The sequence below is a fragment of the Macadamia integrifolia genome, chromosome 3, assembly GCF_013358625.1.
Source record: "Macadamia integrifolia cultivar HAES 741 chromosome 3, SCU_Mint_v3, whole genome shotgun sequence".
In the NCBI taxonomy this organism is placed as follows: domain Eukaryota; kingdom Viridiplantae; phylum Streptophyta; class Magnoliopsida; order Proteales; family Proteaceae; genus Macadamia; species Macadamia integrifolia.
The window spans coordinates 18,472,714-18,490,797 of record NC_056559.1 but is presented as its reverse complement, the minus strand read 5'-3'; the positions used below and the strand labels follow the sequence as shown (position 1 = coordinate 18,490,797).

Sequence of the window (18,084 nt, the reverse complement as noted above, 5' to 3'; positions counted from 1 at the left end):
TCTTCTTCTTTTTTTTTTTTTTTTTTTTTTTTAATGAATCATAAATAGATAAAGTTGAAGTCCCTTGTCCAAAAGTTCTTTTTCTTTATTTTAGACTATAGTATCACAGGAGTACTACGAAAGTGCTACAAGGAAACCCGACTACAAAACTTTACGCAAGAGATCCTAGAGATCGGAGGGAGAAGTGGGGGTGGGGAAAAGCAGGAGGGAGGAGAGCCCCAGTCAGGAGAGAGAATAGCTGACTCTCTGCATTAGGGGTGTCAATGGCTCGGGTTGGGCTGGGTTTTTAAAACCCATTCCCAGTCTAGCCTTAGGTCGGGCTGGGATATCTCAGCCCAAGCCCAATCCTGTCGGGCTTAGCCCAATCCAACCCAGCACTGATGGACCCTGATTCTGCTGGGCTTAGCCCAACCTCGCTCATCCCAGTACTATAAGTTACTTGGTTGCTTGATCTCGATGCATTGCAGAGGCTAAAGACCAGGTTTTCGTATATATGTAAATTGTAAAAAACGAAAGACTTTTTGTAGATCTTTTTCTATAAATACTCATTTATAATTATTAACATATTTCTATTATTAAGTACTTAGTATACAAGGTTGGGTTGGGTTAGGTCGGGTCGAGTTGGGTTGGGTTGAGATCCCAACGTAGGCCCAACTCAACCTGACTCGGGCCTGAAATTCTCAACCCTGGCCCACCCTGTGGGCTAAAATCTCAACCGATACCCTATTCAGGCTAACCAGGCTATTTTGACACTCCTACCTTGCATCATGCACATAGTAGGAAACTCCATCCCTGTGCTGGTGTAAGAGCAAGACCTTGACAACAGCTATACTATAGAAAATTCTAATTTACGCCATTTTACTACATCAAGTCTCGAACTAGAGACTTCAACATCTCTACCACTGCAGAGATGGAGAGACAAAAGTTTTGAGATCTGAGAAAAGGTCATAGCAAGATGAACCATTCATCATTGCAATTGGTGTCAAGTGAAAGTACAATGTTGTCTATAGATAATGCATCCTAACAAACCGACTATGGACTTGACTAATCATGTTCCTACGTGACCCGATCAATCCAATCGGGCACTCGCTACCTATTTTCATTGTTCAACTCTTTGACCCCAGCCATCAGAGCAAGGGATTATTGACCAAAATTAAAACTTGTTGAATTATTAGAACCAAGGGGTTAGCTCATTACTAATGAAGTACCCAAACATATGACACAACGCACACAATTAATACCTCTAAGTCAATTGACTAGGAACATAAATAAACTGGGCCAAGTTTATACACCTACTTATTAACTATATTCTTACACGGATGCATCACCTTTGTTTGGCAGATTAAAATCTGGTACAAGGTTTTCACCCGAAAAAAAATAAAATAAAATTCTGATACAAGGTATTAGATCTTAAAATTAAATATAAAAATAAGATAACAAATATTGGTAATTTGCATTCATACATTATAATTTATCTATTTTGGAATTCAAATTAATTTCCATTTGTCTAGGTTAATTAGCAAGTGAAATGAAGGAAAGGAAAGGAAGTGAAATCAAATCAATACTAAAATATAAAGTTTTGTAATCATTACATTTACATGATGATGTAAATTATTGCAAAACATTCTAAATTTAGTTTTTAAGTCTTACTTGACATTGCAATCAAATTACTTTAATTTAAAAAACAAAATAAAGTTTCCATTGAATAATATATTTGCCAATTATGGCTAGAATTTTAGATAGATAATACAATCATGATTACAAAACTCTACTTTTTCTTTTCTTTTAAAAGTGATTTCACTTTCCTTTACTTGCAATCAAACAGAATCAAAATAATATCGTAAAAATAAAAAGATGGAATGTTTTTTTACGTTGTCATGCTTGCCTTTAACCCCTCGAGGTTCACATATTTAGGCTTAGCAAAGGGTTGATTTCCTTAATCCATCAGTTGGTTATGTAGGTTGGTTGGCTATGGCACCTCAATTGTACATTCCATGATGCATTGAAAAAATTTTACATTGCATTTGTAGAACTTGAATAAACTATGCAAATTTGACTTTTCAACCAGTTTTCAAGGTTATATTATCATATGGCATAATAGGATCAAGTTTCTTTTCATCCATGTTGAGGAAATACCCTACTTTAATCTTCTTTGAATCAGAATTTTAGGGGTATGAACGACTTCTTACAATAGGGCAGCCGACATATTTGACCATTGATTTCCTTCACCTTTCTACAGCATAATATGTTGAGGCTGAAACTTTCCAACTAGAAAAATTATTTTGTGGATATGTTTAAAAACTTTGGACACCAACAGCACTCCAAAGTGGAAAATTAGCCACGGCTCAATCCACCCAAGGCCCATTCTCAATCTATCGAAGGCCCAAATTCTACTGAAGTTTATGGGTTCCATTTAGTTGCAGGGGAATTAAAAGGAATAGAAGTGAAGTTTTCTAAACCTGGTTGTATAAATTACTTAAATTTTTTACTATATTTAATAATAATACTTTTTTAAATGTAAGGGTGAGGAATCTCTAACATGTATCCTATAGGCTAAGGGTAAAATGTTTGTATCTCTTGGGAGGATGAGGGTGAGGTCCTTATCCATCCCTAGCATCTTCAAACTAGGAAATTTGGTCAAGCAGTCAAACCCATGTTAGAGGTCCAGTTCGGTAGTAAGCTTTGACTCAGGGAAAAGAAAATAAATTAAAGGACTAAGTTTAATTTCCTTCAATTGCGGTGAAGGGGAATCTCTTGACTACAACTTCTAGATGGGCGGGAAACAACATTGTGCAATAAGACAGTATTATTGACTCGTCCAATAAGAGGATTTTTTTAAAACAATAGATTCTACACCCATAGTGTAGTAAGAAAACTTTCACCTAAAATAAAATAAAGCAAAACAAAATAAAATGCATAAAGATCCAAATTGTTTTGACTTCTTTAGAAACTAATAATTTTTGTTTTAATTTTTAAAACATTATTGCACCTAACAAGAACAAGAGTACTTAAGTGAGTGACAGAGGAAGCCTAACTAAGAAGAACAACTTAAAAATTTTCCAGCCTGTGTTGGGCCTGGTCTTCCTAGTCAATGGGCTACAATGAGTCATAAATAAAGGGCAGGACGAGTAATGGACCAGTAGAAAATCTGAGTCTTGGACTTGGGTCGTGCACATTGCTCTGTGGATCATTGTCTAATTGGATTTTACCGTCCACTTGCATTATATAGAGGAGGATTTTTTTTTTTTTTCCTGCTACTACTACTACATTCTAAGAAACTGACTATGGGGATTTTACTCATGCACACTAAAGGGGAAAATGAGTGAATGATAGGAAAGGGGGGGAATACATGTGACAAGAGCCAATCTCTAGACCATTTACATTCCCAGTAGTTGCTTTTCAAGCAAAGGCTACAACTAGTGTGCTATACATTGGATCCACACAAAGGAGGATCTCACTTATCTAACATTAGTAGTAAATACTTTGTAAAATTCCAAGCAATCCATTAAGCATCATAAGCACTTAATAATTAGTAGGGCAAAAGAATGGTACATGTCAACGTGTAAGCCAATGGAGAATACGTTGGAACATCTTCAACATGGGGTAGCACAGTCTTTTCACACCTACTATGTCTAGGTGTAGACATACATAAGTGGCTAGCATTTTTTCTTCCTAACTAATATTATGGAGGAAGAACACTAATAATAGACCATCAAATGAGCCCTAGTGAATGAGAAACCCTAACCCGCTGAAACCAGTTCCATTAGGGTGTGGGGCGGCACCGCCCCATTGTCATCCCCGTCCTAACAAAGCTAAACATTGACACACCTATTTATAGATTTGGGATCAGTATTGTTTGGGAGTTGGGACTGATCCTGAGTCGGGTCACAAGTCTCGGTTCAAAAAACCCTCCTCAAACGTTAACTTTGGCTAAGTTTGGATTTGGAACCGGTAATGGCCAATCTGGATCGGGTCATCTTTACAGATCCCTAAATCCTTGCTCCCATCTACGAAGAGAATCTATGGACATGGGTATGGATATGGGTTTATCCAACCCGACCCATCATCATCACTGATTTGGCCTTTTCCTCGGCGCATCAAATCAAATCTAAGAACCAAGATGGGCCCTCATCTGTTACCTTTATTGGGCCTTGGTCAAAGGGAACCATAATATCCTTTTGGACATTCTCTCATCTCATCAACGATTCTAGTGGGCCCATATGTGAGTGGGTCCCACCTTCTATCACACCTTATTATGGGACCCATAAGAACACCTACATCTTGACACAGATATATAACAAAAAAAAAATTACAGTTTGAATTACCTTTCACCGTCAAACTTTTTTAACCCACTGACACTTGGCATTCTTGTCACTGATTTGACGTGGCTGTTGTTCATTGACCTCAAGAGACAATGTACTACTCATCTATTGAGATTTGACATATGTACTCACATGCTACGTAGACACTACGAGTGAAAGAGTGCAATAACCAGCGTTTAAGGAATCGGTGAATCGGAATAGAAATCGCCTGATTCAACTTGAAATTGGCATTGATAGATTCTGATCGATTCACACTAATTCACTTTAGTTTATGTTGATGTACGATGTCTTGTCTTTCGTTGCAGTTTAATCTATGGAGTACTAGTGCAGGTACTCTGACAAAACGAAATGATGATCGCACTTGCAAGTAAAAGGGCCGTGGGGGTTAAGGGGGGGTAGGAGGCCCCTGCATAGCATGTGTGTAGGGGACTGTTCGAATTTTTTATTTGAGGGTAGTTTTGTACTTTTTAAATTAAGTTTTTTCGCTATATATTTGCAGCAAGATTTACTTTCTTGATAAACAATACTGAGAGGTGTGAGGACAAACGGTATAATCTTATTCTCCATTGATAGTGAAGCAGAAACTGGTCTCACCGAGAATGTAAGCAATCTTGTCCAACTTTGTAAACCTATGTGCATTATTTATTCTTGTTTTTCCATTATCTTTTATATCAATTTTTAAAGTTACGTTTCTACAATTTATGTCTGAGTTTGATCGATTTTTATTGATTCAAATGAGGGTTATGCCGATACGAATCTATTCAAATATCGATTCCAAGTTTTGAAACCCTAAATCCAACACTTTCCTGTCTACATGGAGAACTCAAAAGCTTGCCTCTTCCACAAGGTAGGGTGGTCCACCGTGTCTAGTTAACAAAAATCAAAACAAAACTGCATATAACTATTGGTTTTGGTTTGTTGTCGATTTTTTTTTTTTTTTTTTTTAAGTTTCTTATCGATTCTTTATTTGTCTCTCATCGGTCTGGTCTTGAATTTTTATATATAAAGAGAAAATGTATACAAAAATTAAAATTTTGTCAGTTTTGTCATGTTTATTTGATTTTTTTTTTTTTTATTGATTTTTCTGGTTTAGGTCCAAATGATCAATTTTGATTGGTTTTATTTTTTGGTCCAATCGATTTTGGTCGTTAAGAGGTTCTGAAAATCATAACCAATTCAATATCAGACCGGTAAAGAGTTTGGTTGCTTGGTTGCTTGGTTTCAATTCATCAAATTGGGTCGCTCTGATTTTTAACATCCCCTACTATAGTGTTGAGCTTTCGACTTTTGAATGATTCTTCAAGAGACAAACTTTTTGCGGTGTTTTTGTATATCATTACTTTCAACCTAAGCAAACATCTACAGGTAAAAGTCATAGATTACTTTACATCCATTTTTTCTTGTCAAGTTTAAACCCAAACAACTAAAGGATCAAGATTTCACTAGGCCACGATCATAGATTATCTTACATCCATTTAAGGGTGGTTGGGGCAAGGTCTCATCCTTTAGATCACAAGGTGAACATCACCTTGTGATGAAGGAAAACTTTTCCCTTTAAAGAAAGTACTTAGAAAAATGAACTCAAAGTGATAAGATTAAGGATAATGGAGCCGTTAATGACATATTTTACAGGTCTTCTATATATGAATTTTCCGTCTTGATTTTTCAATCATTTTTCTAGAATGCAACATGTTAACGTCCTAGACTTTTCAAAATCTCTTTATGCCACCAAATTTGTTCTGAAATATTAGTAGAGGATTGATGTAAACATGTCCAAAAAATTTGGAGCTCCAATCCAACTGCCACGTAGAAGTCATTTAGTACTCTAGAGTTCATGTTTAGTTCAATATTTGGACTTAATTTCCAAACTTTATTAAGTCATCAGATTTGTCTAACATTTTGAACATGGATAGATAATAGCATAAACATGTTCACCAAACTTGAGCCTTGATCCTATTACTAAAAATTTTATTTAGAATATACTAAAATGAATCCATCTACTGCTTCAAGTTGTCCACTTAAGCATTAGGACTTACATGGGAATAATAATCATCAATAAAGGAATTATAAACATGCTTAGATGCATCCACTCACAAAACAATCCAAAACCTCCACATATTGAAGGAATTACCTACCTTGATTGTTAACAATACAAAATAAAACCCTAAGTGGATGTCAATTCAACACGCGTGACATGCCATGGAAAGCATTCATGTTTAATTGGGATTTTTCTAAGGTCTCCTATTTGTTAAGAAGTACCTAAAAAATGATAGATAGGCTTATGTTAAGAAGTACCTAAAAAATGATAGATAGGCTTACTTTTGACCTAATTTCCATTTCTACACCACAAATTTCATTCAATATTGGAAAAGAATTGCTATTTGAATTCTCCATAATTTTGTCTAACATTTCGGCCATTATTTTTTAGCACACTTTTGATTTGCTCCACCACCTCTTTTTTTTTTTTTTTATAAGGGGGGGTGGGGTGGGTGGTGTTAGGGTTATTAAGATATATATAATATTCATTAATCGATATTGTAAACCTAATCATCTATCAGCTTCACATTTTCTTCATCCATAGCTTGACATCCTAAAAATAGGTCATGGTTTTTATTATCGATTTCTCTGGTTTAGGTATAAATGATCGGTTTTGGTTGGTTTTATTGTTCATTCCAATCGATTTCGGTCTTCTAGAAATTCTAAAAATCAATACCAATACAAACCAATAAGGAGTTCGATTGGTCGGTCTGAATTTTGATACCCCTCCCACCATGGTGAGGCAGTGAGCTTTCAACTTTTTGAGTGATTGTGCAGTAGGGAGCCTTTCTCGTGATGTTTTTGATCTATCATGACTTGCAACCTGAGCAAGCCCCTAGGGGTCTATGTCATTGGTTACCTTAATTCCATTTTAGTTGTTAAATTTCAACCCAAATCAAGTAAAGACAGTAACTAAGATTAAGTGACAAAATTATAAATATTATTGGAGCCATGCAATGGTGGTTTATCTACCAAAGTTGATGATATATTTTATATGGCGTACTATGTATGAATTTTCTCTCCTTATTTTTCAATCATCTTTTTATAGTGTCATATCAACTTCCTAGACTATTTGAACTCTCTTTAAGTGGTCAATTTGGTTCAAAATATTGATAGATAATAATGTAAACATGTCCAACAAATTTGGAACTCCAATCCAACTGCCACGTGAAAGTTTAAGGTCTTCTAAAATTTATGTTTAGTTTATTATTTGAATTTTAAAATTCCTTAAAAGTCATCAGATTAGATTGGTATTTTGACCATGGATAGATGATGCGATGAGCATGTCCACTAAACTTGGGCCCAATCCAACTACATGAAAGTGATTTAGGATTTGCTGAAACAGGTCAATCCTAAGCATTAGATTATGTAGGAATCATGGTTTAACTTACTAGAATTGGTTTTGGGATCAGCTTGTATCGGACAGAATATATATCTGATTGTCATAAAAAATAAAATAAAATAAAAAACTGGCTTTTCACCAATTACGCTTCATTCGTACCATCCAGAGATTCGATATTGGCCAAGAATCGAGATCCAATAGAGCCTTTCAATCCAACCAATTCAGATAGATCTCATCCGATTCCTCAAACCATGGTAGGAATATTAGATGCATCCCAAAACCTAACTCACAGAATATTCCAAACCTCCACATATTGTAGTGTTGAAATTACCCACCTTGATTGTTAATCATCCAAAAATAAAACCCTAAGTGGATGCCAATTCAACAAGAGTGACATGCTATGGAACTCATGGTTAATGAGGACTTCTCTAACCTATTTGTAAAATAGTACCTAACAAGTGATGGAAATATTGCTTCACAATTTCTTTACCCATAAAGGTTTACATCCTAAAAATAAGCACTTCTATATAGGTCAAGAGCATTATTTCAATTTCACTACTAGCTTGCAACTACTTTGATGCTTTTATATTTTTATAGCACTCCATTGTTGACGTGTAGAGTCACTTGGCATTGTCTTTCATTAAAGTCCAAATCAACTTAGTGTAATGTTAACAGGTCCGTTCCAAGTTAGGGCATGAGTCCACATTGGCAACTTTCTCCACCTATCTTCATCTAATCTACCTTCCGCATTCTACCCAAAAAAATCTACTTTTCCCATGTTCTTTTTCTATTTTTAATTGGAGATAAGAAATATTTGTCGATAACTTTATCGCTCTATGGATAAATCTAGAACTAAGAGTTAATCGAAGCAAAGATAACGCAATGCATTTTAGGCATAGATCATTGGTATTGAATGTCTCGAGTAATATTGACTCTTTATCAATTTGCTTTCCTGCACCATGATGGTGGAAAACTTTCATATTTTATTTTTCTTAAAATCTAAAAGAATATTTAAAATTTTGGTTTCTATATTTATTAAGCTTTTATAGTTATTGCATGATAACTTCTCATAAACTAATGACATAGGCCCTTGGTAGAGGACCAAACCACAATTTTAAACCATTGACATAAAGGGAAAAAAATATTATTAGGTTTTGTACCATGTTAGCATCTCCTTATATTTGTCACTCTCCTTGGTCCTCACACCATAAGGGATAGATATGTCATTTTATATGAGCTGAAAGAAGAAAGAGATAGACACAGAGAGCTAGGGAGGCACTAGCATATGCTACGCAAGGAAACTCAATCTTTAACTTTATTTGCCAATAGCTAGTCAAGTGATCGGGAATTCAAATTTCAGTGACAATATGCTCCTTCTTCACCCCAGTTGTCAAAGTTAGAGTTCAAGTCGACTCTATTACATCTGAAAGTAATGGTTACAAAAAAATTAACAAACAGTGAAGCAAAAAAAAAAAAAAAAAAAAGGAAAAAGAATCCTGTCAATCTAGCGAAATACCCAAAGTATGTTAGCTGTGTAAAGACCACCCCCTCCCCCTTGATATGCACTAAATATGCTCCTGTGCACCAATATATTGATCCATTGGTCTAATATTTCCTACGCTGAGCTGGCGGGGGTTATCTTACAAGAAAATGTTTCATTATCCATCATTTTATGTGGAAACAAACAGACCCTTATTTATTCTACAAGTATTGGGATCGCCATAAATAGATAGAACCAACTGTTTCGCGATTAGCGGATGACACTCCCTTAAGTAGCGGCCAAAGATGAGGCACTACCAGGCCAACCCAAACCGGTCCACTGATCCAATCCATTATCTCAACTTTTAAATTCTCTGGTCCATCATACCCAACCAAAGAGAATAAAGTAAAAGTAATTCTCCTGTCTATGGTGGTCTGATGCTGGTCTGCACCATTGAATGGACTGCCACATCCACAGACCACAAACACCAAAATACAGGAAAGGACGAATTTATGGACAGTGGACCCCAAGAAAATCTACACTGTTGGAGTTGGGTTGTATGCATTAGCTGACATAGCATTATACTATGTGGGCCTGATCTGACTTGTCTTAAATACCCATTAAATTATTGGGCTAATCTTGGCCCCACCCAAGCTGGATTATTTAATCAATCAAGCCCTTTTGTAGGACCCACAGCTCCAATGTATGAGGCCATCTCTATCCTGACACTCGACATGAGGAGAGAACAGTTTGAATTTCTTTCACCATTTTAACTTATTATACCTACTAACACTAAACCAATCTTCTTTTTTGAACACAGAAAAAAAGGCTGTCTGATTGATCTGATATGAATGGATGGACCTATCTGCACATGTTACTTACTGTTCACTCTTATAATTTTGAGAAGACTAAAGATTCTGATCAAACAGTAATCAAATTTTTTATTTTTTGTATAAATTCATCAATGCCCTAGATCCCTTGTAATAGTCTTTGTGAATCATAGTTCCAAATATCAGGATCTTAATACAAAAGGCGAAAGCACTATGTTGAGACGATACTAGCATTGAGAGACGAAAGAAAGATTGGGGAGTGAATGCGATTGGACATACCAGAATTCTTACTCCCAAACGATGGATATTAGAGTACGTTGGATATATAGAAATGACTATAAAAGATGTTTCTGTTATTCATATCAACAGTTACTTTAGGAGAAATGTTTTTATCTTTTTATGTGGTCCAACCAACCTGCTGCCAACCTGGATATCAGGATACACTTGGCTTTAAGTGGAAACACAGCTGAATCCATAGGCCTTGTTTGGATTTTAAGAATCCTAACAGCTTCTGAATCCTCCAATTAAACATGAGATCAATGGGGATTATCATCATCATGGTAGTTAAATGCTTTAATGTATCCCAAAACCTAATCCGCAAATTAATCAAAACCAGAGGCATTAAAGTGTGATAACTACTTAAATTGATTACTAAAGCTTAAAAATATTGTTAATTTTAAATTAATCAATAAATAACTTATACATATTGTTTGGGAGTTTTAATTTCAACCATCCAAATAGAGCCTTAGTGGATGCTAATGCGACGCGCATGACCATGTAAAGATATGTGTGGTACAGATACGGCTAAAGTGATAGAGATGTTTACTTGGCCTAACTATAACATACCATGTGTGGCAAAATTCCAATTTACATGGTAATAGGTCTTTTCCACGATAATCCTTGATGAAAATTTTCTATAATTTTGTACCTTCCATTCGGGTTTTGGTGGCGTGGGGCCCATTGTAGTGGTCCTCAAACCCACATCTCTTCTGCCTTGAATCAATATTGATACCATATTGTCACAAGTCTAGTCCACACCCCACAAGATGCGCCTATCGGGAGATGTCTCTTCCCTATTTATAAGCTCAAGAGACGCCTCGAGGCTAGCTAATGTGAGATTAAAGAGAGAGTCTGTGAGGTCGTGACATTTTTTCTCACTACTTTCATCCAATTGCTTTGAGTTGTCTATCGTGTCCACCACACATGGTTTTCTGCTAAACGCCAAACTGACCAATGTAGGGTTAACTGATTGTGATTATCATATAAATTAGGATATGAGTCAATGACAGCCCTCAACCTATATGCTGAGTATACACACTAAATTTTAATTGCGATGTGAACACATTTGTGGATGCATCCGGTGTTGTTGTCTCCCCTATTGATGTGAGTATGGATCTTATTTTGCCACAAACTTTAGGCTTATCTTTTCCATCGATATCAACATCTTTGAAAACATCTTTGACCTTAGTACTCTTATAAGTAATTTATGTTCATATTTACGCAAAGAATTTGTTGTAAATTTCTTGTCCACATTGTTTGGGTTAGCAAGGTTGAATGTCTATGGAGGCAATTTAGGACAAAAATATTTATATTCGTCAATATACATAGTATAAAAGAGATAACTCATTTACATATAAGACAAAACACTATTAATGATGTTGACATTTGAATATCTAAATAACCCTTCTTGAAACAAAAGTTTAAGCCAAAGGTTTTGCATGAAGGGCATAACTATAATGGTGCCCAGTGAAAACCCTTTGCAAAATTTTGAGTAATTTCTAATTGTTCTAAGAAATTATTCATTGATGAAAATAACCAGGTTGATCTGGATCAGACCAAAATGAGTTATTCATATTATTTTAGGGGGGAAAATTAAGTTTCAAGCAAACCCAATTTGTTAAGGGTTTGATTCTAGGATTCAGATCCTCTCCAGCCACGCTAGGTGCATCTAATGGTTGGGAGCATTTTAGGGTATGCACCTAGCTACTTGAGTGCATGCCCAATATACTGCCAGCCATCAAATGTGAGTAGACGCCGATTGAATGGGATCAAAACCCTTGATTCCAAGATTTACAATTTACCAATTCAATGTTTAGGGTTTTTAACTAGTTATAACAATCAGGTTGATTTATAGAAGCTTTCTCTTTACCAAACTAAGGTGGTTTTATTTCTATAAAATGGAAAATCTATGTATAGTAAAAGTCCTATGCGTAACTATGCCACTTTTGAGAACTTGGATTGATAAGTGATAACTAAGATTAATTAAAGATTCATTAGCATCTCCTTTTTCTTCTTCTCTTGATCTCATACTTCTTATTATTAATCTAATTATTGCTATAACATATTAATAGCAGTTGTTGAATTGTTGAATTCTTCAAATGGCAGACAAGATAGTGTTCAAAGGCCACAAAATTCTTCAAACTGATAATAACTTTTATTATTGTTTGCCCTATTGTCCATCTCTCTCTCTCTCTCTCTCTCTCTCTCTCTCATTTTGATTTTCTTTGCTTGTGCTTTGACCCTTTACCATAACAGTGCCACCATTATGAATTTATTAAACAGTTCCTTACTTCTTTTACTAGATTTGCTATCTTAGTGGGCTTTGTGTGCTCATAGTGATAGAGATGTTTGAGATGGGTTTAAAGATCAGAAAAAAGAATAAAAGAAAATAGAAGTAGGCTTGTCTTTTTTCATTTACCATTGAGATTGGGAGTTCAATAGATAAAAAGGACTAAAAACTTGCTTAAAGGACACAGAAGCCACTCTGGGTGTATATAAGAAGCTTTGACAAATTATCAACTTTTTTGCATAGTTTAGGCCTGTGAAGAACTCATGATGTATATTTGACTTCAATAGAATCTGAGGCTGTTCAAGCTGTGACAAAGAGATTTGACCGGTTTGGGTCGGGTCGGGTCAGGTCGGGTTTGATTTTTCTTTTTTTATTATTATTAAGATTTGGTTGGAGGTGGATGAACTGTGCCCAACCCACCAAGGTTTGTCTTAAACTCATGATAGTATTAATGTAACAAGTACTTCTAGATCTTGAATAGAATGAGACTTTCTTCCATTATAATTTATATAATTTTTTTTTTGGTTGAATTTTAATGCATACAATCCAATTTATACAAAATTTCATAATAATAGAAGCTTCTTACTCAGTGGCAGGTAGTTAGATAATTGGGTCTAACATAAGTTCAAAAAAGGTCGATAGTTCTTCTTGATACAATAATGGCAATTTTATAGTTAGTAATAAAGGTGGCCACTCCTTATTGGCACCTTGTAGGTTCTATTTTGGTCCTTTGGTCTTGCGCAAAATATATATATATATATAAATAGAAAAGTGAATAAATATATATATATATATATATATTACTTGAATAAATAATTTTGAAAATCTCTTCCAATTTAATTTTCTTTTCAACGAAAGTGGCAATCTCAATCAACATATGTTAACTTAACTAGTTATTCTCTTATCATTTGTCTAGATTTCTATCAAAACAAAATTATGGATTATTTTCGAAGTCAACTAAGGCTAAATATGCTTGTCACGTAGGATTAAAATAATAAATGGAAAAAAAAAATTATAATTTTTTATTTTTATTAAAAAATATTTTCTAGACTAATCTACCTTGAGTTTCCTGTTGACGTGTCAAGACCTAACCCAAACTGAGTGTGCTATGTGACCAAATAAAACATAAAAAAATTCAAAACTACAAAGAGAATGCAGGAATAAGAAGAGTGTGCTTGGACATAGATGGGAGATTATATCAACATATGAGTGAGAGTGTATGGTTAAAGTTGAGTTCAGAATTTGACATGTGGTTAAACCAAAATCATTCACTATATATGGACCAATAATTTTAGTATATCATCATTTCACTAGGCATAAATTAAACTGTCTATCAAGACACTTTTTTTTCACACGTGTCATTTTAAAGAAAATTTTCTTAATTTTAAAGAAATTAACTTTAGCATGACAAAGGAGGAGAGGGAGCAAAAGGATATACAATTTTATGATAAAACGGATTCAGATCTTCTCCAAGGTCAACGCAACCTAATACAAACTAAACCATATAGTTGATATAGAAAGAAAAGATAAACGGATACAATCTTCCTAAGGCCAATGCGACATATGAAAGAAAAGATAAAAGGATTCAGATCTTCTCCAAGGCCAACGCGACATAATACAAAGTAAATCATATAGTTGACATAGAAAGAAAAAAAAAAAATACACAGGATTGTTCTAGAGGATCCACAGTCTACCATGCTCTTAAAGATGGATTGGCTGGATCAGCCATGTCAACCCCCAGGTTCTTCCTTGTGGCAGAAAACCCAAATGAAAGGGAAAGGGCTAAAAAAATAAATAAATAAATAAAATCCTCTTTTCTTTGTTTATTATTTATTAGGGTTTATATATATATAATTTTTTTTATTATTATTTTTGTAAATATAGAATATAGAATTCTTGGCATCCCATAAGAAGAACATGAACATGTGATCTGTCTCTTATACAGATATTAAAAAAGTCCCATGCCCATACCCATTGTGTGCCCTATAAATCAACCCCACTGCAACCCTTTTTTTCTAAAGAAAAAATATATTTTGAGCTGATCGAGACAAAACAAATAATCATTGAAAATTTTAGTGGGGAGATGAATGATGAAGAACAGAGAACAGTGATAACTGATGAGTTAAGCATCAAGGAACCTGGAAAGCTGCTTTATTGAATAGAAGATCAAGGCCAGACATCCTGAACTGCAGAGATCATCTAACAACCTTACGATTGGAATCTCTACTGCAGTATATGCCATTAAGATCCATGCTATTAATTATCTTATTTTTGTCAGTTTCGTGACTTCTAAATTTGTATCTAGATAAGGGTATTTTGATAATTTCATGAGGGGATGGATGCTTTACTCTTTAAGGACACCCACCCCACCCTTGTTTCTCCTAGGTGTCCAAGTAGGACAAGAGGTTTTGTGAGTTCCCCTTCCTTGGGAGGTACTGTCCTGATTTGATTCCCTGCCATTGATGAATTCCTCAAGACCCTTGTGACTGTCCTCTCTCTCTCTCTCTCTCTCTCTCATAGAATTCTTTTATTTTTTATTTTTTACGTTTTTTTTTGGGGGTGGGGTGGTAAAGTCTCTCCCTATAGTTTGTATTTTCTTGGGGCAACAGGAAATTAGACAGATCCAAACAAAGTTTTCAAAGTTCAATTTAGTTTTCTTTTTTCAAACGTTGTTGGTAGGTCAGTTTGACTGGCTAGAAGCTAGATAGAGAAACAGGTATAGAGAGGGAGTTTGGCCCTTTATTTCTGCAATTATTCAATCTTATTTGTTTATAATCTCTTACTCTTTACTGGGATAAGGTCCATCATCGCTCTATCTCTAGTGTTTGGATGTTGGTGTTCATCAGTGATTCCCTCAGCCAAGATGCACTTTTGTTCTCTTCTCTGTGACCCTATCTGTTAAGTGTTTCATCTCTCTTTCTCTCTCTCTCTCTCTCTCTCTCTCTCTCTTTCTTTGTCTGTCACTCTGAACTTCAAGCTCTCAACTTTTCATTCACCTGAAGGTTCCCATCAGTTCTCTTTATTTGCCTCTATTTCTCTTTGTACTGCAATGGATGGAGTTTCCTCATTCTTGATTGACATCCCACTTAAACTTCTCAATCTCTTGTCATTTCTACTTGGTCCTCACAGTCAGTAGTGAGCCTTGAAATCTCAAGTTCAATACCCTATTCATTGTTTTCAGTTCCATTCTCTCTCTCTCTCTCTCTCTCTCTCTCTCTCTCTCTCTCTCTGGAAGTACTATTATATATGTATGTGCTTTCTTTGGTAGCTCTTCAATACCCAAAGCCAAGAATTTAATTCAATCAAGCCCACCAATTTTTCTATACTTTCAGGTTTAATTTTGGATGTCTATAATGAAGGATGATGAAATGACCATCCCTCACTTGTTTCGATGCCCAATTACTCTGGACTTGTTTACAGATCCAGTCACTCTCTGCACAGGCCAGACCTATGATCGTTCCAGCATAGAGAAATGGCTTGCAGCTGGGAATCTCACATGTCCTGTCACAATGCAGAAGCTCCACGATCCATCAATGGTTCCCAACCACACCCTTCGGCATCTCATCGATCAGTGGCTTCATATGGGCTACAGGTTCGACCCTGATCTCATAAAGATGATAGATCCTGACCTTTCCTTAGCTACTTTGAAGCACGACCTTGAATCCCAACAAGCTACCATGGCAATCAAGCTTGAAACATTAGAGAAAATCAAAATCGTTTCTGAAGAATTGCCTTTGCAAAGGTGTGGGTTGATCCAATTAGGCTTCTTCCAAGTACTACTTCATCTGTTATTCTGTAATGGCAGCTCCCCAATAGCCAACCTCAAAGAAGAAGAGTTAAAGCTTTCCGAGCTAGCTCTTACTTGTGTCCTCAAATTGTTGCCTTTCAGTAACTTGTGTTATCTAGATATGCTTAAACAAGATTCCAGTTTAGTATCCTTTCTGGTTTTATTAAACCAGGGCACTTCCAAGATCAAGACTAGCTTGTGTTGTCTGATAGAGATAATTGCAACCTCTTCAGAAACCAAAGAGCTCTGTGAGATGTTGGGACAAAACCCAGGATTCTTGCAAGAAGTAATTGCTCTTCTAAATCCAAATGCGGGAGCCTCTGATGCCGGAATTAAAGCTATATCTGTGCTATGTTGTTCAGAATTGATTCAAGAGAGTTTCGTTTCCGAAGGTCTGATCGATCATCTCCTGGCTTACATTTCCACAGTTAACAGAGGCCAAGCATCAATGGCATTGTCCACTCTTGAACTTCTACTGGGTATGGAGAATGCTAGAAAGGCAGTGATCAAAAACCAGAATGCAGTTCACATCTTAGTTAAGATGATTTTCAGAGTTTCTGATCATGCAGGCAGTGAAAGTGCGGTTAGCTCACTACTGATTGTATGTTATGAGTCCCTGAAGTTGAGGGAAGAGGCAATTTCTGCAGGAGTATTGACACAGCTCCTCCTTCTCCTTCAGAGTCAATGTTGTTGCAGGGCCAAAAACAAGGCAAGGGTGTTGCTTAAGCTGCTTAGATCCATGTGGGTTGAGGACCCAAATGTTTGTAAACTTCAATATGGTTTGGTTGATGCCTGAATTGGATCTCTTTTGATTATAGAGCTTTTGTGGATATATTAGTTGCTTTCTCTATTACAATAAAGTAAAAGCTCTGTAGTAAAAACTACCTGTGCTCATTCTTAATAATTATCAATAATCATACTTAAAAGATCTTTCCCATACCAAATGTAACCAAAACAAAGAACTAAAGCAGGATTTTATTGCACTTAAATCGGTTCCTCTGCCACTCTTAAACCCTTAGTGTTTTCAAAAGTGGAGTCCTTCCAGTTGGGCTTTAACAACCATAGGAGACAGTTTTTCATCATTCACAAACATCTTTTGATACATTGCATCCTTCGGGTTTGTGAAGCTAAGAAGTGTTGATGCCAGAAATTTGGGTTCAAGGCACATCTTCACACACTTGCCTTAACAGGATTTGTTCTTTAAGCCAAAAAAAAAGGGGGGAGGGGGGTGTGGAGGAAAATGACCTTATAATGAAGAGTTGGGAAGCATTAAAGAATCACTGTAGTGGAAACTGATTTCAGAGTCAAACAACTTATAAGAACAGCTTACTTTCTCTTTATGAAGAAAGCATGAAAACTCTACGGAAGGCCCCTGAACGTTGAGGTCCTGCATTGAATGGTCCCTGGGCAATATGTGCTCCAGTTGGTATTATAAGGTTAAAAATGAAGGGAAGGCAAGAGTCCTTCAACCCCATTTTACTCATTAAAGAATAGATGCCCAAAAAAGTAAAAGAGATTGCCATGGAGTGGAGTAAAAGGGACCACTCTAGTGGGGCTAGTGGCCTTACAAGAGAGAGAGAGGGGGGGTATATGATGGATCATCCAACAAACATTTACACTAAAAAGAGTTAGAGAGGGCCCTCACTGGAAATTTTTTATGTAGCATATTGCCTATTTATTTCAGGTTGCCAAGGTTCATTGACCCTGTTTCACGTGA

At 35.8% G+C, this 18,084-nt stretch overlaps 1 protein-coding gene across 1 annotated transcript; it reads left to right on the top strand.

Moving 5' to 3' along the window:
* The first annotated feature begins 15,537 nt into the window (after positions 1-15,537).
* On the top strand, positions 15,538-17,182 carry LOC122074642 (U-box domain-containing protein 26-like). Its single transcript, XM_042639559.1, has one exon. It carries the CDS (start codon positions 15,925-15,927, stop codon positions 17,161-17,163), a length of 1,239 nt encoding a protein of 412 aa, XP_042495493.1. The 5' UTR covers positions 15,538-15,924; the 3' UTR covers positions 17,164-17,182.
* Positions 17,183-18,084: the final 902 nt, after the last annotated feature.